At 33.5% G+C, this 22965-nt stretch overlaps 4 protein-coding genes across 4 annotated transcripts; 2 read left to right on the forward strand and 2 right to left on the reverse strand.

The window, feature by feature from the left end:
• Positions 1 to 1437: 1437 nt before the first annotated feature.
• LOC111894751 (protein NETWORKED 2A-like) lies at positions 1438 to 5785 on the reverse strand. The gene is made up of 2 exons (XM_023890855.3): positions 4884 to 5785; positions 1438 to 4681 (listed from the first exon to the last, which is right to left on the reverse strand). Exons 1-2 carry the CDS (start codon positions 4975 to 4977, stop codon positions 1665 to 1667), a joined length of 3111 nt encoding a protein of 1036 aa, XP_023746623.1. The 5' UTR covers positions 4978 to 5785; the 3' UTR covers positions 1438 to 1664.
• A 505-nt stretch (positions 5786 to 6290) lies between these two features.
• LOC111894752 (transcription factor bHLH131) lies at positions 6291 to 7497 on the forward strand. The gene is made up of 2 exons (XM_023890856.3): positions 6291 to 6685; positions 6875 to 7497. The coding sequence occupies exons 1-2, from the start codon at positions 6440 to 6442 to the stop codon at positions 7424 to 7426; spliced, it is 798 nt and encodes a 265-aa protein (XP_023746624.1). The 5' UTR covers positions 6291 to 6439; the 3' UTR covers positions 7427 to 7497.
• A 442-nt stretch (positions 7498 to 7939) lies between these two features.
• LOC111894756 (ubiquitin carboxyl-terminal hydrolase 16) lies at positions 7940 to 15256 on the reverse strand. Its single transcript, XM_023890857.3, has 11 exons — positions 14559 to 15256; positions 10379 to 11369; positions 10189 to 10277; positions 10008 to 10093; positions 9768 to 9930; positions 9538 to 9661; positions 9297 to 9454; positions 9133 to 9217; positions 8836 to 9048; positions 8682 to 8743; positions 7940 to 8618 (listed from the first exon to the last, which is right to left on the reverse strand). The coding sequence occupies exons 1-11, from the start codon at positions 14921 to 14923 to the stop codon at positions 8054 to 8056; spliced, it is 2901 nt and encodes a 966-aa protein (XP_023746625.1). The 5' UTR covers positions 14924 to 15256; the 3' UTR covers positions 7940 to 8053.
• An 895-nt stretch (positions 15257 to 16151) lies between these two features.
• LOC111894715 (rho GTPase-activating protein REN1) lies at positions 16152 to 22748 on the forward strand. Its single transcript, XM_052769308.1, has 25 exons — positions 16152 to 16340; positions 16596 to 16676; positions 16927 to 16980; positions 17096 to 17132; positions 17684 to 17760; positions 17915 to 17985; positions 18088 to 18166; positions 18672 to 18816; positions 18940 to 19059; positions 19184 to 19261; positions 19413 to 19468; positions 19571 to 19640; positions 19781 to 19865; positions 19954 to 20200; positions 20281 to 20490; positions 20576 to 20806; positions 20911 to 20942; positions 21017 to 21077; positions 21177 to 21260; positions 21404 to 21505; positions 21588 to 21661; positions 21750 to 21792; positions 22066 to 22143; positions 22234 to 22383; positions 22458 to 22748. The coding sequence occupies exons 1-25, from the start codon at positions 16152 to 16154 to the stop codon at positions 22746 to 22748; spliced, it is 2745 nt and encodes a 914-aa protein (XP_052625268.1).
• Positions 22749 to 22965: the final 217 nt, after the last annotated feature.

Raw genomic sequence — 22965 nt, forward strand, 5'->3', positions numbered from 1 at the left:
AATAAAATGACATCCAATTATATATAATTTGTTCAATGTTCTTCAGGCCATTTATTTTTTTGGGTAAATAGCACAAAAAACATTTTTTTTATACAGAAATTCGATTTTGACACCGTGTTTTTTTTTTTGTCAATTTTGACACTGTGTTTTTCAATTTGTTACAATTCTGACCACTTGACTAGTTAACCAGGTTTCATGCTGACGTGGCATGATGACGTGTCAGTTTTGATGAGGTGGCATGCTGACATGATATGTTGACGTGTCAAAATTGATTTTTTTTCCACAAAAAACACTAAGTTTTCACTTTTTTTTCGATTTTGACACTAAGTTTAATTTTTTATTTCAATTTTGACACTATGTTTTTTTGTTCCAATCGAACATCATTTATCAAATTTTGTTCAATTTTGTCTATTTTTCATTTGAAATCGTATAAATATATTTTTTTATTACATTTTAAACCGTATAAACATATTTTTTTCGTTTAAACCACATTTTTATTTAAATACAAGGTGTTTTTTTTTTCTTACAATCAAAGCATTAGTTATATCATGAGAATCAAACTAACCATAAGCTTCTAATAAGATGTAAAAATTTGATGGGTTGGAAACTTGATATTCGAGTTTTGATCAACTACACGCCTCCAAATCTCCAAACACATTTTAAAGTTGCATATTTAATATAAAATACAATTTTTAAATAACTAATACATATTTATACATAAAAATATGGTTTGAGTGTAAAAAAATGTATTTATACAAAACTATGGTTTTTAAATGAAAAAAAAACATATTTATACGGTCTAAATGTATTAAAAAAAATATTTATACGGTTTCAAATAGAAAATTGTCAACATTGAACGAAATTGGAAAAAATGATGTTCGATTTGGAACAAAAAAACATAGTGTCAAAGTTGAAAGAAAAAATTAAACTTAGTGTCAAAATCGAAAAAAATGAAAACTTAGTGTTTTTTGTGAGAAAAAAATTCAATTTTGACACGTCAGCATATAATGTCAGCATGCCACGTCATCAAAACTGACACGTCATCATGCCACGTCAACATGCAACCTGGTTAACTGGTCAAGTGGTCAGAATTGTAACAAATTGGAAAACACAGTGTCAAAATTGACACAAAAAAAAACACGGTGTCAAAATCGAATTTCTGTGTAAAAAGAGTGTTTTTTGTGCCATTTACCCTATTTTTTTCCAGTGTAAATAAGTTTTTTTGGGTTTTAATTACACAATTAAAATGCATTTCAAATGGATAATTATGTCATATCATATGTCACAGTGGACATAATGTAAATATTATGCCGACTTGAATAAATAAATTCTATCATATTCATATTGAATGCCACAATGAACAATACCTCAAATAGAATTTAATATCTATTTATCCTTTTGAAATTTACCTCATTGGTGAAATAAGAACCTAAAAAACATTAGTGGTCTATTGAATACAATTAAAAGATCAGTGGCAAAACTACATACTATTGGTGGTCATTTTATGACATGAACTACGTTACATATACATGAAGAGCAATGAGAAACTCTAGGGTTCTTTCCATCTATATACATATAAACTATATGCTTTAGGACATAGTTGTCGATTGATGTCAATATCTATACATTGCTTAATCACTATAGACTATAGAGTAGTTCCATACTCAGCTAGCTTCTTCTTTCTCTTTCTGTGGTGATTCTTGGACTTTACTGTACTGTCTTTGCAATGAATGACTCATACCTCTTAATAGTGAAGAAGGCCTATGCTTCTTTCTTAACTTAACCCCAAAAAGGAATGACCTGAAAGGTACCTTTGACTTAGAGTTTGACCTTTTTTTCTTACCAAGATCTGCATCTAACTTTATCAATGTCTCTTCGATTTCAATATGTATCCTTTTGACCCTTTCACATGCAGCTCGTAACTCCTCCAACACTTTATTATTCTCTTGCTTCATGTTAAGAACTTCCCCTTGAAATTTTGCAGCTTGACAATCATTAAGTGGTCTCGCTTTCTTTTCAGATTTTGAATCGTCATTTGTCAAATTTGCTAATTCATTTTGAATTTCGCAAAGTGATATTAATCTATGTTGTAAATCGTCTTCTAATATTTCACTCGATTCCAACCATAGAGTCACTTCTGCCAACATGTCTTGTAAATGTCGATATATTGGTCGAATATCTGAGGCAAAAGAGGGAGAGTTTTGTTGATAGTGGCGTTTACTAATCGCATGCGCAAGCCCATATTCGTGTTTCTTTTCTTTCCCTTCTTTTGCATCTCTTGCTTCCTGTATTTCTTTTAGTAGGTCATTTGTTGTATCTTGAAACCTGTTTATTTGGTGATATGTTGTACTAAATCTTAACCATAACTCTAAGCTCTCTTTTCTAAATTCATCGATTTCTCTACGTATCTCATCTTCTACTTCTCTAATTTCATTAGGGTCATCAACGCCATCATTTAAATCTGGATCTTTCTTTACTTCGGTCTCTAAGTTTTCATCACCATTTGAGTCTTGATCACCTTCCTTTTTTTCATCAAATTCTTCTCTTTCATGTGCCCCTTCATCAGTGGAATCAATTTCCGTAGTTTCAACTTCTTTTATAACTGAATCTTGTGCTTTTGTTACTTCAAAGTCTACATTTTTATCTAAGTTTGTTTCAAAAAGTTTTAATTTTTCGTGTAACGAACGAATCTCGTTATCTTTCGAGTCATTTGAATTTTTCAACATCTTCATCTCGACAGCGGTTTTGAACAATCTTGCACGATTCTTTGTTTCGGTTTCAGTGAGCTTCTTTTTCAATTCCTTGTAGTTTCTCAAAGTCGATTTGTACTCCTCAAGTAACATTTTCTCTCTTTCTTCTATTTCATATGAAAATTTACGCTTCAAATTCGATTGATCTTCTTCATCCATTCTATCACCATTAACATCAACAACAATATCATGTTCTTCATTGATCACCCTTTTTGTCAATGATTGTTCTTGTTCTTCTTCTTGTCCTTGTCCTTGTCCTTGTTGTTGTTCTTGTCCTTGTCCTTGTCCTTGTTCTTGCTCTTGCTCTTTCTCTTGCTCTTGCTCTTGCTCAAGCTCTTTTCCTCCTTCCATTTCCATATCCTTTTTCTTTACAGAATCCTCTAACTCATGACTATCTTCATTAGGTTTCATTACAAAACCCTCAAAGTCATCATTATCTTCATTAGGTTTCTTTACTAAATCATTCTCTTCTTGTACTTCTGATCTTTTATCATATTCTTTCTTTTCTTCATCGTCTGAAGCGTTTTCATCTGGTTCAGCGATTAAAAGCTCATTAGATGCATTATCAAGATTAACACTTGCATCATCGAACCTGGTTTCCAAATGCACATTTTGCCCTTTGACTTTCTGGTCAAGGCTCTGAATTCCTTCTAATTGTTCCTCAAGCCTTTTGATCTTCATCTTCATTTCATTTGAATCATCAACGAGGTTCTTGTTGTCATGTTCCAAACTTTGAAGTTGTTCATGAAGATCATCGTTTTCGAATCTAAGCCTCATCACAAGTGCAGTCTGGGACGCCAAATCAATTTCCAATATGATGACCTTATCAACAAGTTTCTCAATCTTCTCAGCAACTTTAGAGATAGTGACAGGTTCGCTTTTTCCAAGAATCTCTTCTTTGATCCTCGATTTTCTATCTTCAACCGTTTCAGATTCTTTTTGGTCAAAATTACATTTGGGTTGACTTTCGATCAATCCTTCTTGACCATTTCCATCTCTATTCTCTACATTCTGCTGTTTCTCTTCGATTTTTGTTGTTTTGTCTTTAACCTGTTGGCCCGTTTGCTCGATGTTTTTTAAATCTGAATTACTGTTATTGCTCGATATCAGAGCCTCAAACTTCTTTCTAATATCACCAACCCTTTTGTGTTCAACCGTCGCCTCTTTTTCAACGCGATTTTGTTTATGCTTCAAGTTGGCGAGTGTTTCTCCACACATTTTCAATGCAGAAGACGCCATCAAGGTTTGAGCATCGTTATCCTCGATCACAGTCCTTACCTCCAACTCATCCTGCAAATTGCTAATTTTAGCATGCATCTCAGTGATGTTGGTCTCGATTTCCCAAAACTTTGATATCGCGTTTTCGTATGAACATTTTACAAATTCTTTTTCAGTCTGAAACCCTAAGATTTCCTTTTGAAGCTTATCGATCTCCTCAAGTGCCTCGTCTTTACTCATTCCGGAGCTTTTTACGGGAGCTTTTTCGTCAACCCCGATTTTGATAAGTCCTTTTTTTGACATCAGTTTTCTTGGCATTTTCTTTTTCTTAAGCACTGCTTGAACTGCGTTTTCCATTTTTGGAAGATGGTTTAGTTTCGGTGCTTCTAGCATCGGCGTTGGCAACGGCAATGGCGCACCTGTAGGGTGCTTTTCATGTTCCTCTACACTAAACGCGAAATCTTCGTCATCTTCTTCGTCAATTGACATCTGTACCCTTTCGGGGAAGATAACGGCGATGGTTCGATTCGCGCTTTGTAGATCTTTTGATAAATGATCGTATCTTTCTGCTAATGCTCGATATTCCCGAAAAGTATCTTCTACGAAGTTTACGATCTCGGGCCTTTTCTGATAGTATTGTTCAGCCCTAACCCTAAACGAGTCTCCATCTTCTGTGATGATTTTCATTATGTATTCTACCTTTTCCTCCATATCTGAAAGCCAACATGAGCAACACATTAACACGTTTCAAAGCTCAAATAGACGCCATTGTTGAAGCTCTGAGAAATAATATTTTTTTTAACTAACAAATTGTTGAAAATGGACACAAGTAATGTAATGCCAAAAAGAACACAACCCCACAAACTAAGTGAATTTTGTTTCTCTAAGTATGAATTTTGATAAAGATATCAATACCTTGGAGATTCTGGTCCAGCCATTTTGATTGCTTGGTCCTGATGTGGCTAGCCCACCACCATGAATATGCATTTCTTGAAGCTCTTGTCAACATCCTCTTCTTCCTCTTTATTCTCCAACTAAGAATCCATATTGTCCACAAGAGTCTTTTTTTTGGTCGGACCTCTGGCTACCATTTAGCCTAATGGTTCTTGTCATGTGATTCCTCATTGCTTGAGTTTATGAAACTTGCATTAGAAGGTTATAGGATTGGGATGATCATTTTGGTCAAATTGTTGGTATTCAGCAAGTTTCTTGAAGGGTAAAATTAAGATTACATTTTTATGGGGTGGGGAAATTAATGGTGAGATAATGAAGGGGGAGTAGTAAGTTTGGACCATTGAGGCGCATAAACATAGGAAACGATCACCTAATCTGCATATTAGCATTTAACAAAAGAGGGCTAAGCATGTAAAGATTATATTTCAAGCAGGTTTGGTGATAATAGATTTTTTATTGGACAAAACCCTCATTTTTATTTTTATGTTGAAAAAAACGTTGGCATTTTGATTATTTTTTTTTTCCGTTTGTTTTGTTTAATAAAGATATTCGGTGAAGTACTATTTCGTGGGATATTGAATTCCTAAACTTATTTAGGTTAGGATGTTTGTGTGGTATTAACATTTTTATTGTGTGTGGTCCCAAAATGTACACATGAAGGAAGGAAGGAAGGAATATTTTGCAGAAATGAAGTTGGGGACCAAGCTACAACATACGAAAAACAAGCCATACGTACATACCAAAACCAATTGCCAATTGGCATTTGGTGTGTTTGAGTTTGAGGCAGCCCCACCACCATTATATCAGTAGTCTGTCACCACCTACGAATGAATCCCCTTTCACAACATTACAACCACCCTTCATTTTTGTCTTTTTCATATACAGTGTAACGACTTTAATTATCATCAAAAATTATGTTGATCAGTGTTTTTAAACAAAACATATAATATAATATTATAATAACAATATATTATGTACAAGAATTTTGCACTGCTGATTATACAATATCATTCAACAATATATTGTGTACAAGAATTGTTTACATCAAATGAATCATTAAATTAGTCCGTGAAATAACCATATTACATTGATTTTTAAAAATAATACTAATACAAAACAAAATTAGCAAATATGAGTTGTATATAGATATCATTCAACATTGATACAGAATATGACAACTATTACTTATACATAAAGCATATTATACAAAATGTTTCCTATATGGAAACAAGATCAAAGGACGCTTCTGCCAAATTTGTCACACATTTTGGACACATTTACAATATATTTATTTATATTTATTAATTAAGTCTTCAGAATCTCAATATCCCACCCTATTTATGTTTCCTTACAACTCAAATTCAATAACATTTATTACAAAATTATGAAGAGATATTTCTCTATTATATTTGCCATCAACTTGCTTAAGTATTCATCATCACTTTTCTTAATTTCTCCACCCCCGTTTTCTTGTCACGAGAAAGCAAAAAACATAATGGTTTCGGTTCAAAGCCATAATGCATGACACCGGTGGTGATGATATGAAGATGAAGAACGTAAAGTTGAATAGTGGAATTAGTTCAAGTAGTTGCTGCTCAATTAGTAGTACTAGTACAGTTAGAGAAATGGTGAAACTCACAAAAGTAAAAGAGATTACTCATGAGTTAGCATCCAAAAAGCATGCCCTGTCTGAGCGTAAACGTAGAAGACGAATCAATTGCCACTACGACTCTCTTAGACACTTCTTCCCTCGAATACTCAAAGTAAGTATCAAAACACAAACATACATACATTTCATTATAGTTTTGGTGCTAAAAAGTTAAAAACGAACCGATGTAGTTATTTGTTCATTTGGGGTATTAACCTACAATCTTGCATACATGATAATAAATAGAATTAATCTCCTAAATTTTTAGCTAAAAAAGATTACATTACATACGTTGCACTTGCAGAGCGATAAAGCCTCGGTGCTAGCAGAGACTGTGCGTCATTTAAAAGAGCTGAAAAAAATGGTCGCCGACCTAGCGCCGTCGCATCATGACGGAGAGCGGCGTGACAAGCAATCGTTTTTTATTCCCGGCGAGAAGGACGAAATGAGCGTCGGTTACGTCGCCAGTGGCAACAAGACAGCCGTCCGAGCAATTGTCTGTTGCGAGGACCGACCGGGTCTTAATCAGGACTTGACAGAGGCGATTCATTCAGTCCGCGGGAAGGCAGTGAAGGCTGAGATGGCGACTATCGGTGGGCGAACTAAGGCGGAGGTGGTGCTGGAATTGCGGGAGGAGGAAGACGTTGGGCTGTTAAGGAGAGCGTTAAAGGCTGTTGTGGAAAATCGAGTCTTGGGTCGAACCGGGTTAATCAGTCAAGGATATACTGAACCGGAATTCATTGGTTTCGGCCGGAGGTATGTAGATGGTGAAAGGCCCATATGTGATCAAATTGAGAATGGGCTTGCTGATGGCCTAATTGTAAGAAGTTTAGAGAAAAATACAAGTAAAGAGTAAAGATTATAAAGGGTTAAAACCTGTTATTGCGGTACTAACTGAAATAAAGTTAGCTGACAACTAAAGATTTAGTTTGTGAATCGATAAGGTAGCTGACAAACATAAAATAATACTCCATAAAAAAACGGATTAATAATTCAATACTATTAGATAAATACATAATATATTTTATTAAATTAAAATTAAGAAGAAATTAGCATGATATTTTCTTTATATTATCTGGGATCATTTTATAACCTTTTTCTTGATTAATTCGTTCCAACAAAATGGCTCTTATTTAAATATAACTAATAAAAAAAACTACATAACCTCATTGAAATGTTGGACTGAAAAATCTGTGAGAAAACTAACTTATAAATTTATTTTATTTTTGTCAAACATTACGACCTAAAAAAAATTGTGTTTTAGAGATTTTGTTGAAAACTTGGCACTTTTGTATACTAGTTAAAGGAATAAATGGTGGATGGCACTTGTATTATAATTTAATAAGGGGGAAGGGGAAGAGAGGAGAGCGACTTTAACAAACTACTACCATTACCATTAGCATACATACAGAGAGATACAGATAACAGATACACTTATTCCCTCTCCACTCAAAAACCTCTTTTTTTTTAAAAAGGTTTTTTTTTAGTCCAATATTCCCCTGGTTGCCGATCTTCTAAAGGTTACACTTGCACCTGGTTTGGACCCTAATCTATCCAGGTTCAAGTTGGTTACCCTAACCCTACTACAACTATTACAACTACAATCTAACTTTCTACATTCATCCTCGTTTGTCCTTGATGTGTACAAGTGAGAAAGCCTGGAGTACAACGGGGACGGGAAGGAAGACGTGGATGAGGTGTCGGAATCCGACGAGGTCACGTTCATGATGGTGTTGGTGTTGGTGTTGGTGTTGGAGCTGCTGTTGTTCCAGTAATCATGTTCCCAGTCACCCGGAATGTGATCACTGGAGTCCCTTTGGGTGCTGCTATCTGTGCTGCAAGAACATGACTCCGAGAAGAACCCCGAGTTGTCACTGGAGGAGGAAGATTCCTCCTCCAGACTCCGCTGCCGGTGCCCAGGCTGAGAAGCCGGCTGGTAATTGCAAGCCTCCCAAGGTTCAGTGGAGTGAACGAATGTTTTGTGTTTCCGTGGATCTTGATGCTGGATTATTGAGCTGCGTATCGATCGTGGGGCCCGTGGGGAGCATCTAAAAAACAAAAAAAAATGAAATTGCTTGACTAATAACATAAAATAAAAAAGATAAAAATACCTTGCATAAAAGAGCATGTATGCGCCTTTTGTCAATACATGTTGAAGATCCACCTCGTTCACCTACATTGACATGATATAACTCATAAAAGCATAAGAAACAAAAGTTGGTGTTTTTGAAAAAAAAAATTAATAAATAGATGGCGAATCCATACCATGGTGTCGTTAAATTTGAACCATCGGTTGTGATGATTCTTAACATAGCAAACATAATGACCAGAAAAGGCGTCATTCATTGTATCTACATGAACCACCACCCCATAAAGCCTGTAAACTGGCGACTTATCACTTGTCCCACTAACATACGGAGCCATGTCTAAAATCTCTGGGAACTCAACCGATTTGTTTAGCTTCCCATATTTACCACACTGTAATACAATCAAATTCAGTGACATAACAAGACTTGGACAAATATCTTTTGGTCAAAAAAAATATGTATATATATACATTACCTGAAATCTCTTCAATGCAATAGTAAGCACATTAGGAGCCTCCAATAACGTCAGTTTCTTTCTGGCTTTCTCATAGGATTTGCACCTTAAGAGGAAATTAATTAAAACACTATATAACAGTGAAAAGGATGTGATCAAGAAAAGATAAATGAACCACAACCAACCTGCTGCATTTGTACTTGTTTTCACCATCCAGAATCTCAGTACATGTAAATTTATCCAAAGCCTCTTCCAAAGTTCCTATATCACCTTCTATTTCAACTGTCAGATCCATCATCCTTTCATGCATCTCCGATTTGCCTCCACATTTGATGCAAATGATCTATATATATATAATCCAAAACTAAAATAAATACAAAGAGTATCGTAATTATTTCAAATTTATATCTGAAAGTCAAAAATCACCTTAGACCGTAGATAACCCCCAAAGGTAAGCCCAATCAGACTTGTTTCTTCTTCCAAAGAGTTCAAGGCATTCCCTCCTGCAGCTTCCTTGATGCAAACTGCTTGCAAAGCATCGATAACATACCTGTAATTATAAATTCACTACTAGTTTAATGAACCACACCACACAAACATAAATAAATAAACAAATTGTTCTTGTTCCATATCAAACTGTAACAGTAAAAGTTGACCTTAGAAATTCATGTGCATCTTCTTCTTTCCCATGCCCAAGATTGCTTCCAATGTTTTCAATATGGGTAAGCATGCGAATAGGAGACAACGGAGAGTTCCCATCTTTTGCCTTCATAACAAGGCCTTCAACATCACATGTGAAGCACCATCCTCTCTTATCACCTAACAAAACACTTTTTTTTAATAATAGTTTGTTTACTCGGCTCAAAGAAACAACTTGTTAATGCATGACAACATACATGCTTTGGAATGAAGCCCTTCCAGAAAATAAGCAGTCAGAGGTGGAGTGTATATCAGGCACTGGAGCACCGCATTAGCATAACAGCTGCAAAATATGCATGCCATGCCATCAATATAGAAACTATTTAATTAAAAAAGAAAATAATTACAATCACATAACAGGTTAATGCGAAGCTCTACCTGTTTCCGCAATTTTTTAGGCCACAAGGCTGCAATTCAATCTTTTTTGAAGCATAAAGCTTGACAAACATTTCGTATGGGAAGAGGCCCTGTATCAAAATTATACCAAAACTATCTCACCTTATAAATCTCATAGAGTGAAAATTAGAAAAAAAAAAAAAAAAAAAACAAGAAAGGTTCCAAGTCAGACCTTGAAAGCATATCTGTCACTTACTCCCTCTAATGACTTAGAGGGCTTGACCTGGTCAACAGCTTTTGATTTTGATGTCTTGGATCCGCTTCTAATACGACAAGTTTCTGTGAGTTTGGGTGAAGAAACGGTGTCATCATCCACCTTGACAGGCTTTGTAGCATGAGATGCATGTCTACTACTGGTGTCCGGAGCTTTTGGTGATGAACTTATTTCCCTAGATTTGGATGTGTGGGAAATCCTACTCTTGTTACTGGAAATATCATTCGAACAAGATAAGCTATCATCTTTAAGCACTGAAGCACGATGGGAAGAAGAATTTTTAGATTCCCTGAACTTGGAAGTATCATCCTTTGACGAATCACTGCTATCATTGAACTTGTTATTTCCCAAACCATCTATTATGACTTTATCAGCAATACATCCATTCACGATATTGCTATGCTGATTAGCAGTGTAACTGCCAGCTGAGGCAAAATCATCATGATCATTGATACTAGATTTCTTGTTATCAACAGTCGTATCCCAGAAACCAGAAGAGGTTGTACAAGGCTCAGAAAACAAAGACTCGCTGTTTGTCCAACAAGATGAACTTGACTGAACATCTTCTTCATCACTTGGATTGGATCTTTTAAGATTGTTCTTCCCTGAACCAGTTGACTTTCTGGCTCTGGTAGGGCTCTGGTGCAATGATTTCACTAAGTTGTCAACAGTAACACCTGCAGAAAATTTAGTAGGGGTGGAACTTCTACCCTGCTGATGAGCAAGGGATTCATCATCATCCTTGTTATCAGAATTTTCTGGGAATCTCCCAGTCACAGACGATGTAAAAGTTTGTTGAGCTTCAGTATCAAAAGTGTCACTTTGATCTTGATGATCCACTTGCCTATAAGAGCTGCCTCCCTCATCATTGATTGGACTCACAGCAACATAAGGACGGCACTCATGTTTGTGGCCTTGTCTCCAATGAATTATTTGACATTTCCCAGAGCTGAAATTGCCATGCATAACATGAGACTTCCACTCAAGAAATTTTTGAAAAAAAAAAAAAAAGTAATATTTTAAATCAGTGCTCTACTATTGTTCACATGTCCAATTTAGTTCATACATGAAATCTCCATCACACCCATATCTAAAATTTTGAACCACCACTAGAAACTATTCACTATATATCAATTTACACATCTCAAGGTTTCTGGAAGCAGTCATAACTTATAACACACTAGTAGCAAATACAGATTCCATCTTCTAAATCATGTTCCTGTAATATTCTAGACCAAATCTTTCTCCTTATTTGATGTATCATGTAACCATAACGACTCTACATGCCAGTTTATTCCACAAGTTAACATAATGCTCATAATATGGCTCAATAAATGATATGTTGAATTGCCAAGTACTTTAGTGTCTGCAGTGAATCACACCAAGTTTTGAGCAACACAAGGGTATTTATACAAGCATACAACTCCACCTTTGCCAAAGTGAAATAGTTATATATATATATATATATATATATATATATATATATATATATATATATATATATATATATATATATATTTAAAAAAAAAGTTCAGACAGAAACATGAAGTTGCCGAAATCCAGGTTCAAAATACTCAATCTCAAAGGGTGGAGTTGATAAAGATATTACAAGTCTATCATATGGAAGCATTTCAAAACAGGTCAACTTCATACTCATCACATCTTCGCTTGATAAATTGAAGGGGGGAATTATGATCTCAGATTATCATTTTGGAAATTTCCCACCATCAGGCCCGGCCCAATACCTGGGCGAGATGGGCTGAGGCCCAGGGCAGCATTTTTTAGGGGGCATCATTTAGTCTGTTAAGTAATTATGTATATGTTAGTTTGGCCCAAAATATTTAGCCTAGGTTCTTGATTTTTGTTCTCTAACCATGAGACGACGCAAGCTTGCAGTTGAATCGACACTGGAGGTGTAATCGACAACGTCTAGAAATATGAAGTTTGTTGAAGATCGAGGAGTCGAATTCTTCTCTAAACCAATTGGTTCTAACTTCTAAATCTAATTTCTATTTTCTATTTCTTTTTCTCCTATTTCTTATTCACGATTTGCCTATTTGTATGAGTTGGGGTTCCAACTAAGATTATTATAATTCTCCTTTTTTTATCACTATTCTGATTCGATTGGAGTTTAATTGTTCAGGTTGGAGACCTGGAGTTCATCTGTTCAACACCATCAGTTAAATATGTAATTATGTGTTCTATTTTTTTATTTCTGATTTTCAATTTGTTCAAAATGTATCAATTACTTTCGAAATTTGCATCTTTGATTTCATGTTTATTTGTTTGATTATAGTAGTTTGCTTCAAGAAGTTTGATTTTTGATTTCTTGTGGTTTGCTTCAGGATTTGGTATGTAAGAGTTTGAATATGTGCTGAATTTTTGAGTTCAAAATAAGGAGTTCACAATTCCGATTTCTCTTATTAATTTCTAGAGTTTCTTTCTGGATTTTTATGGATTGTTTATGTGATTCAGGAGGTATACTTTACTCTTGAGTTATGATTATTTTGAATATCTCAAGGCAGCAGCCAGGGGCATAGGTATATAATTTTTCCAATGTTATTTGTTGCTATGAGACAGTTTTTTTAAAGGATCTGTTGTTTATGATTCCTTGATTCATTTTCTAGATCACTTTTAAAATTTCTGGAAAATGGAAAAAACACAAACTATGGTTTTTTTTTTGGTTTTTGAAACAGGGGCAGACTTCTTTTTTTTTTTTTTGGTTTTGAGATAGCAGGGGTAAGTTAGGAAAAATCTTATTGTAGTTTTCTGCTTCATGTTTGTAGTAGAATGTTCTTTATTTTTTCCTAATACTGAAAAAACAAATATTTTTGTCTGTATTTTTGTTCTTTAATTTTATAACATGGACATATCTATTAACTTTTCTTTACTTTTTGTTATAGTAAGTACAAGAAACAACAAAGTGGAACAAATGGTTTTCGAAGCAATGTGTAACATTGTAACAAAAGGCATTGTCACCCTTGAAGAAGTAAAATTTGTTGAAATCCAATTATATGTTGAAGATGTTTTTTTTGTGATTTATATATGTTATTGTTTGTAGTCATGGATTTTGTTTGATTATAAATTTCTAAAGATGAGTTTTATATATAATACATTTATTTTGTATTATTAAAAGGGCATTATTTTATAGCCTTGCCCTAGGCATCAAAAACCAATGGACCGGCCCTGCCCACCATAAAGGCTAAATTGTTTCCTAAGATCCATCAAATATAATATATATACATAGATTTACCATAAGTGTTGAGAAATACAAAAGTAAGCCTATGTCTCCCTGAAATCCAACAATCTAAACCCCTGCTACTAAAATATCCTATTCACAGCTCCCTTTAAACAAAACAAAACAAAAAAAAAAAAAAAAAAAAAAAAAAAAAAAAAAAAAAAAAACATTATCTTGTATTCGAAGGATAATAGAAGAACTTTCAAATGAAACACCAGCAAAAATAGTTAAAGCCTTGATGGATAAGAATGTCTACCAAGCGCCAAATACATACTTCAGACCCAACCTAAGTTTCAAAAAGATTTTTTACGTCACTAAATTCTGCATAAATGTTTGCTATATTAGAAAATGTGAGCTAATGTGAAGTCGGATGTGCCCACAAATTGTGCTAAAGATGCATGTTAAATTGCATATAAGTTATTTAGTGTTACTAAAAACATCCATTTTATATGTCATATGTACTTCTCAATGTCCAAACAATCTTTCATTCAAGGAATTGACTACGAATTAAGAATGGGTATATGCATGAATTCCATCACAGGCTGGGCCATCAGAGCATAGCATCAATTAACTCTTAACATGTCCGTTACTGTCTAAATTACAAAAGGGGGATGTTCTTTGGTGACATTGTTTAAAAGGTTATCACACCCCCATGCCCTTATCAGATGGACCATTTTCAGTTAGTTTAAGCACCAACGTAGAAAGTAACCTTCCTTTCCTATTCAAAACAAAACTAACCACTTGTCCCCTCGTTTAAGCAAAGTGGAAAAGAAGAAAAAACGAGTGTTCTTTCCTAAGAATTTCCTATGTCTTTCTCCATTAGAATTAAGCACAATAACAGAACTGAAAGAAAAGAACGATTTATTTCATATTCAAGATCTTTGAATTAATTAAGCGTACCAGTAACGAACAGCTTTGCACTTGGCACAACGCGTGGTGGTGGGACAAAAGCAAACAGCACATTGGTATTGCGATTTCAACGGAGAACCCAATGGAATCGACACGTAAGTCGGAACCGAAGCGGGAGTCAAAACCGAAACCCTAGCCGAGGGCGTAGCGTTCGCAGTGTAATAGTACGATTCTCGGGCTTCAAACTCAGCCCTAGCTAACTCCTCTGAAGCCGATACCACAAGCCTCTTAATCTCCTCACTTCTCGCTACCGAATGCCGCAATTTTCGACGGATAATGAGCACGATCACTGGCACAACCACAACCACAACCAGGAACACCAGGGAGGGAAACCCTAGATCCCGTCTAACAAGCATTTATACAAAATGATGATGCATCCAGAAAAATAACAATAAAATCCTAATTCCACAACAATCATAGAGAGATTTCTCAATTACAAGACAACTTCTCAGACAGTAATTATCAAATGATGCCTTCAGAAAGATCGAAGTCACTACTTTTTCCACAAAATTGATGCTTACAATGACGATTTCGGTACATATAAGAAAATCTTGAGGCGTGATGAGTTTCCTAGTGAGTTCTTGGTGGAATCTGTAGAGATTTGCAGATCGAGATTTTAGGGCTTGAGAATATTAGTACGTTAAAATACGTAAGAAACGAATTTTTTTAGCATCGAGAGACGTGAATTATCAGCTCATCTTATATTCCCGACCCGAACTCGCTAGGGATCCGATATTCAAATGTAAAAGATATTCTCGTGTAATTTACTAATTTAGAGTAAGTTACAGTTTTGGTCCCTAGCTATACCACTTTTTGCTGATTTGGACCATGTTTTATGTTTGTTGCAAGTATGTCATTTTTGTTTTATTAAGACATTTTATTCTTACAAATCTTTCTATCTATTTAAATAATATCACCATTTTTTTAAAGTCATTTTCAGATATATTATTTATGCATCAAACTATTTCACTAAAATATCCAAGTATAACTTTTTCTATTTTCGATTTTGATTATTTTAAACAATAATAAAATATTAATGGTTTTCTTTGCGGAATATATAGCAATCTTTTTGACATTCTATTTAGCTATTTTGATTATTATTTCTTCCTTCATAAAACGTTCTTCTTCCATTGGGTTACTTTTGTGTTCTTTTAAATATTTTGTAGTATTTTATAATTTTATAAACTTGTAATTTCTAAATAACCATAGTCCTTGGAATTTGGTGATTATAATTAATCCATCGGATTTACATATGAATCTCCCTGATCCTAAAAAATAAAATAAAATAAGACAATCATCATTTTTTCTATATTCATTTTTTTCTTCCTTTCATTTTTCATCATTTAAATTATGTTACCATTTTCCTTGCAGAAGATTCAATTTCATCAACAATTGTAAGTGGTATTCATTTCATTTTCGATATATGTTTTTTGCATTAAACATTCATGCGGTGTTGCTAATTATGATATAAGGAATACAGGTTATTGATTTGTTTGAATGAGTGAAAGCTAATCTCAGTCAAATGATATTGAGAACCATATGATGCCTAATCCCTTATTCAATACATCTGATTCGAAGAGCAATATGGTTGAGTCAAAAACAAACAACTCTGCAACTACAACCACCAAAAACAATAATGCTAATTTGAAACACAATAACTCTGTCATCACCAATAACAACATTGAAACGAATAACAACTCAGCTGTCAGTAACAACAAGATCGATGTGAATACCAACTCAGATTCAAAAACAAGCGTTGATGCTCTCGCTCAGGTTCGAGAGTTGCAGTTAACTTATTATTATTATTATTATTATTATTATTATTATTATTATTTTCTACATATTTACCTGAATCTGATTCTCCGAGTTGATCACTAAAGATACATGTATAAACATATATTCAGTTATCCAACCTCTATGTTGATATAAGTATGTAGAGGTCAATGTGAATATGTAATCGATGGTAACTTTTGTTGGATTCTCATGGGATTTCTTCATGAGTAAGTGAGTGTTCTCGTTTTGTTTTAGGGATATGGTGGTGGTGGTACATTATCTCCACATGAGGATGCACAAATGTCTGAGAGCAAACATTCTCTTAATGGAAACAAGGTTATCCTTTTTCCTTTAACTAATTTTTTAATTCATTATTACTTATGTCATTGTTTTTTAATTCATAATCTATATTGATCCTCTTGTCTATTCAACGCCGATAATTTCCATTTGTAGAATATGTTATAAAGTTTTGTTTTCATATCAAGACTAACCAAAAAGCTACAAAGTTATGCTTAAATATCTTGAACATACTACAATTATGAGTATAATGCATTAAATTATCTTTCATTAAGCCATTTTATTGTAGAAATGGACACTTGAAACTAGCTTCTTCACATGGGCTATGATCTTTTTGGATTTTGTCTCAACAAATTGAATAATGGAATCTCTCTCTCTCTCTCTCTCTCTCTCTCTCTCTTATGGGTTGGGACTTTTCACATTCTTCGTTGTTTTTATATATGAATATTAATTTGCAGGTATACAAAAGTGGGCCATTATTTTTGTCATCCAAAGGTGTGTTATTTTCATAAGCTTGTGATTACAAGTGTTCTCTTGTACAAATTTAAGTAAACAAAACGAACATATTTGATCAGTGTATATGAATAGGCATGAAACTCGCTCTATAGATGTAACAAACCTGATTGATTAAAATGAATTATATGAAGAAAAAAACTTGTTATTTAATTTTATTTTGGTTGTTACGTATTGATATAATCATGTATATAACTTATGTTTGGTTATTAACTAAGAATATAGTGTGTGTTTGTGTGTGATCAACTTTTGCTATCATATTTCCTTATTAAAACATTAAAGCAAAATATGCATAATTTACCATATAAGAAAATCATAATAAAAGTAAATTTTTCGTTGAACACGCTTATTTTGAAATGTATATCATTTAGCATCTATAATACAATGTAAGTATGATTTATTCATTAAAAGGATAACCTTAGTACCGATCCCTAACACTATTATGGCACATTCATTTTTATTTGCCAATTGTTTATCATTTTGACGGTACACCGTATTTTCTCTTAAATCCTTAAATTACACTTGTTATGTAGGGATTGGATGGACCTCTTGGAAGAAAAGGTGGTTTGTTTTGACACAAACCTCATTAGTTTTCTTTCGAAGTGATCCAGTAAGTTGCATATTTAAGTTTATGGGGAGTTGTTTGTTTTATATTTCACATAGGTAAAGTATGTATGAAAATAATAATTTTAGTTTCCCTATGGACATTGTTTCACCTTGTGTATATTAAAGGTCCATTAACAAATTTATTTTTTCATGTTCAGAATGTTGCGTCTCAAAGAGGATGTGAGGTTAATCTGACCCTTGGTGGCATAGACATCAACAGTTCGGGAAGGTTAGTTTGCTTTCTTTAATTCATTTAATATTTTACATTTTACATATTTGTACCTTGTTTTCGATTCTTTTGACTTACAAAAAATCTTTCTTTGAATTTTAGTGTTGTTGTTAAAGTAGATAAGAAACTCTTGACGGTTTTATTCCCAGATGGTCGTGATGGGAGAGCTTTTACTCTTAAGGTGTTATTTCATATACTTACTTTAAATGTAACAACAAATTGTATATTATACTTATGTGTTCGTGTTAACAATCTGCTCACTAGTATTGATATTGCATATAATCTTATTTTTTAATATTAAGCTTGTTATTAAAAAAAATACTTATGAGGTGTATTTAACATAAATAGAACACATTGTTTTTATACAATACTAACCAATATCCATGTTTTAATTATTTAATGATCCGAATAAAACTTTTTCTATTGTAGAGTATTTTCCATTTAACTTTGTTTTCCCTAAATGGGAATGTAATAACTTGAATTTGGAACTGAAATTGTTCAGAATGTTATAAAGCTCTATATGGCTACAACTTGCATGTTAAAGAGTTGCACGATAATGAAAAACACAATGTGCCACATTTTGCCATCGAAAATGTACTAGTCTGATCAAGACATTTTCCCCTTGATGGGCAGTGGTTGGCTGCTTGTTTCTAATTACAATCGTTAATTGGATTTTATTGTTGTAGGCCGAAACTATAGATGATTTAAATGAATGGAAGGATGCATTGGAGGAGGCTTTGGCAAATGCACCAAGTGCTAGCCCAAAAGTGGGGCACAATGGAACATTGAAAAATGAGAACATTGATATTGTCAACGGGTCTTCAGAACAATGTAAGAATAATATTTCGAGAAACAATTTATTCAAAAAATTTTACTGTGATTTGGGTAATCTTGTGATTAACGATTCATATGGCAATATATAATCTATTTTGCTTTTTTATTTTCTTCCAATAGCAAACGACCAACCGCTAACAACATCATTGGTCCTTGGTCGTCCAATCTTACTTGCATTGGAAGATATAGATGGAACCCCATCTTTCTTGGAGAAGGCCCTTAGATATGTTGAAGATCATGGTAAGATGAAATTTTCATTTAATATAGGACTCTTAACTTTATAGCAACACACTTTCCAATATTAACATGATCCATATTGCTCTGGCTACATTTTTATTGAGTTGTTTGTCTTTGAATGTCTAAGGATTAAAAGTAGAAGGCATATTGAGGCAAGCTGCGGACGTAGAAGATGTAGAGCGTCGCATCCAAGAATATGAACATGGTGAGTATATAACTACGAATATATGAAATATACGACCTTTCTTTTTCAATGTGAAGCACCATTGTGGTTAGTGGTTTTGCTAATTATAATTTAGGGAGTATGATATGTTTGAAAGAACCACATATTGGATAATGTTTATGATTTCATATAGGGAAGGTGGAGTTTACCGCAAATGAGGATGCACATGTTATAGGAGATTGTATAAAGGTAAGTCATGCAAGTTATTTTCTTGGTACATTGCTATTCCCTTTCCCTCATTGTACTTATGTTGAATTTTAATTGTGGCCTCTTATTGCCTTTTTGTTTCAGTATGTTCTTCGGGAGTTGCCATCATCCCCGGTTCCAGCATCATGTTGCAATGCTTTGCTAGATGCGTATCGTAAGTTCATCATGTCATTTTCTAGTGTAACAAGTTATAAACAATAGTGTTAATGGTTTTTTGGTGATTGTTTTATTTAAATTTAAATAATGTTACATTTTGTTATATTTTATCTTATAGTGATGACAAATTATGGTTAGGGACCGATCGAGCCACGAGAGTTAATGCCATACGTACAGCTATATGCGACACATTCCCCGAACCAAATCGACGTTTATTACAAAGGTATCAGATAAAACATTTCCTTTATGAATGGTGTATTAGTTTCCACTTTAATACATTTTGTATATCTCATGTTCATTGGTTTTTATAGAATTCTAATAATGATGGAAACGGTCGCTGACAACAAGACAGTGAACAGAATGAGTGTTTCAGCAGTTGCAGCTTGCATGGCACCACTACTTCTTCGTCCCCTTTTGGATGGTGAATGTAACCTTGATGGTCAATTTAGTATGGGTGGTGGTGATGGATCTGCTCAACTTCTTCAAGCAGCTGCAGCTGCTAACCATGCCCAAGCAATTATCATCACCCTTCTAGAAGAATACGATAACATATTTGGGGTAATCTCAACATATGCTCTTATTATTCCTATTGGTTTTACTTATTTGACACTCATATTTGTTAATATGTGTGTTCATAGGAAGGTGACATGTTAAGTGATCTATACTCTGATTCGGAAGAGCTTGGAAGTGAGAGTGAAGAGCTTAGTGAAGATGAAATATATGAAGATGATGATGAGGATGATGGTGAATATTCATCTGCGAGTTCTAATACAGATAAAGATTTTATACATGCATCAACATCGAGGCAGAGTGGTGATGATAGAGATAATCCTCAAAGTCATAACAAGGTTGGATTCTTACACGTGTCATTTTGTTATTCAATGGTTGTACAAGTTTTATGGTAGACTCATAAAATAAATTTAGAAAATGCAGGGACTTGGTCATGTTTCACATTCCATCTCCCACAAAGTAACTAATGATCTTGATACCGAAAAAAAAGTAACATCAAGTATTAACCAGTCAACAAAAAAATCAGTTGAGCATTCTGAAAATGACAATGTGCACGCAAGTACAGATATAAATTCAAGTGATAATATTCATCGATCTTCAACTACTACAGATGGACCTCCAAACATGCAACGCATGACTTCTCGCCGAACAAGTGTATGTATCAATATGTTATGTAGGTCACACACATGTAAAATTTATATTTTAGTTACAATATGTGTTGCCTTTTTGGCTACTAATTATGGTTTGTTTAATTATAGGTAAACAAAAAGGCATCAAATATCAATAAAGAGTAAGTGATTTATAAATTATAATCATATAAATTATTAAGATCTAACAATACTTCATGGATATTTCGTTTGCTAGTGCTCAAGTTGAAAGGCTTGAGGCCACTAAAGGAGAACTTAAACCAGAAGTTGAAGCGGAGGTGGTAACTTTGCATTTTTTACATTCTCGATAGATTTTAACCATTTTTATAAAATATAATGGAATGCTAATTACAAAAAAATAATATGTAATTTCACAGGCGAAAGGAAACTCAGTTTTAAAAGATGACTTGTTAAACAAAAAGAGAGCTTTTGAGGTGCATCGTCTGCAACTCGAGCAAGATGTATGTACAAGATATTGATTGTACCTATGCATATATATATATATATATATATATATATATATATATATATAAGTTATATGACATTATTCTCTAATAAAATATTTGTTTGGCACACATTGGTATTTTAAATTACATGTGTACAGGTGGCAAGATTAGAAGAACAAGTGCGAAAGGAGTTAGAGTTGAGGAAAAAACTTGAGACTGGAATTAAGATATCTCAACAAGCCTTATTTTCACATGAAAAGGTTTTCTAATCTTATACTTTATTGTTTATGAGATTTGAATATTCATTATATTATTACACACCGATTCAAATGATTTTTCTAGGTAGAAAGTGATGTCACAAGCTTACATAAAAAAGTTAGCAATCTTGAAGACCAGTACTCAAAACCAGAAAAACTGTAAGTTGTTTTGTTCAAACAATTCTCACTTTATCAGTATTAAATTCTTATAACTATTTACTCTTTATATTCACTTTGTTTGATACAGAAAAGATTCTCATGAAGCAACAACTACTTCTCATGAGAGTAAGGTAGCATATTGATGTTTCTTGATATATATATATATATATATATATATATATATATATATATATATATATATATATATAGTTTTGTATTTATATTTTTTATTATTGATGATGGCTTATTGGAATCATTAAATGTACATCAAAAATATTATTACGAATATCTTTTATTTTTAAAGAAATTCACGCATCTTACATTGATATAAAACTTCATTAAGAATACTTTATGACATTAAGCTTATTTGATCCCTAGAGATAAGTTTTTTTTTATTCGGACAGGATAACAAGCATCAATTTCAGTCTTATTCTGCAAAATTACCTCCACATAAGCAACTTGATCCAACAAACAATTGCAAGGTACATACAAACTCCCTTTACAAGCATTTTATCTTACTTAATTTTCCTCTATAATACACTTACAATTCATATTTTTATGTTTGTTTGTAGCAACATACATACTTTAGCAAAGATAACAGTGACAAACAACACTTCTACTCCTTTTCTTCAAGATTACCTCCTAGTCAACACTCTGATTCAACAAAAGAAATGAAAAAGTCTTCGACAACCAAGCCTAAACGAATGAACTCAAAGAATGAGGTATGTATATTTGCATATTTTTCTTTCTCAATGGTTTTCTATAGTCAATGTTATAATACTATGGTCCTTGGCAGACTACCGGTACAAATTCAGCAATGTCAAAGATTACAAATGGTATTAATTTCTTGAAAGAAAGAAGCAACCAACTAGCAGATGAGTTGCAGATCATGAACAAAGATAAGAATAAAAGCCAATCTCAAAGGCACACCCGAAAAGACTCACAAGATGATTTGGATATCCAATCATCTATGAGACACAAAGAAAGTCAATTGCAACACTTGGATTCACATATAGATAGAGAGATAAAAACAGATGATCAATCTACAAATTTATCAATGGATAAACTGCATGATGAGAGTTCCTAACATACCAACTTGAGATGATGTGTGGGATTGATCTTCATGACTATTGTTTGCATATATTTTGTATGAATCAAAACAAACAAGTATATATTATACTTTATTTAAGTTGTCTAATGTAATATGAAAGAGTGTGTATCAGTAACAAATTTATAAGCCTATGCCAATGATACTCTTAGATGTTTCCATTTTTACTTAGTCGGTTTAACAATGACAAGACATA

This window comes from Lactuca sativa, chromosome 1, assembly GCF_002870075.4.
Source record: "Lactuca sativa cultivar Salinas chromosome 1, Lsat_Salinas_v11, whole genome shotgun sequence".
Taxonomy (NCBI): Eukaryota; Viridiplantae; Streptophyta; class Magnoliopsida; order Asterales; family Asteraceae; genus Lactuca; species Lactuca sativa.

Bases quoted from the DNA above. Each gene is read 5' to 3' on its own strand.
- LOC111894751 (XM_023890855.3), bottom strand. From the start codon at position 4,977: ATGTTGACAAGAGCTTCAAGAAATGCATATTCATGGTGGTGGGCTAGC. The intron at 4,682-4,883 runs GTATTGATATCT...GTTGGCTTTCAG, and splicing joins GCTGGACCAGAATCTCCAAG to ATATGGAGGAAAAGGTAGAA.
- LOC111894752 (XM_023890856.3), top strand. From the start codon at position 6,440: ATGCATGACACCGGTGGTGATGATATGAAGATGAAGAACGTAAAGTTG. The intron at 6,686-6,874 runs GTAAGTATCAAA...TTGCACTTGCAG, and splicing joins TCTTCCCTCGAATACTCAAA to AGCGATAAAGCCTCGGTGCT.
- LOC111894756 (XM_023890857.3), bottom strand. From the start codon at position 14,923: ATGCTTGTTAGACGGGATCTAGGGTTTCCCTCCCTGGTGTTCCTGGTT. The intron at 11,370-14,558 runs GTACGCTTAATT...TGGCAATTTCAG, and splicing joins TGCAAAGCTGTTCGTTACTG to CTCTGGGAAATGTCAAATAA. The intron at 9,931-10,007 runs GTATGTTGTCAT...GTGTTTTGTTAG, and splicing joins AGGGCTTCATTCCAAAGCAT to GTGATAAGAGAGGATGGTGC.
- LOC111894715 (XM_052769308.1), top strand. From the start codon at position 16,152: ATGGTTGAGTCAAAAACAAACAACTCTGCAACTACAACCACCAAAAAC. The intron at 19,060-19,183 runs GTAAGATGAAAT...TGAATGTCTAAG, and splicing joins TAGATATGTTGAAGATCATG to GATTAAAAGTAGAAGGCATA. The intron at 19,641-19,780 runs GTAAGTTCATCA...AATTATGGTTAG, and splicing joins TGCTTTGCTAGATGCGTATC to GGACCGATCGAGCCACGAGA.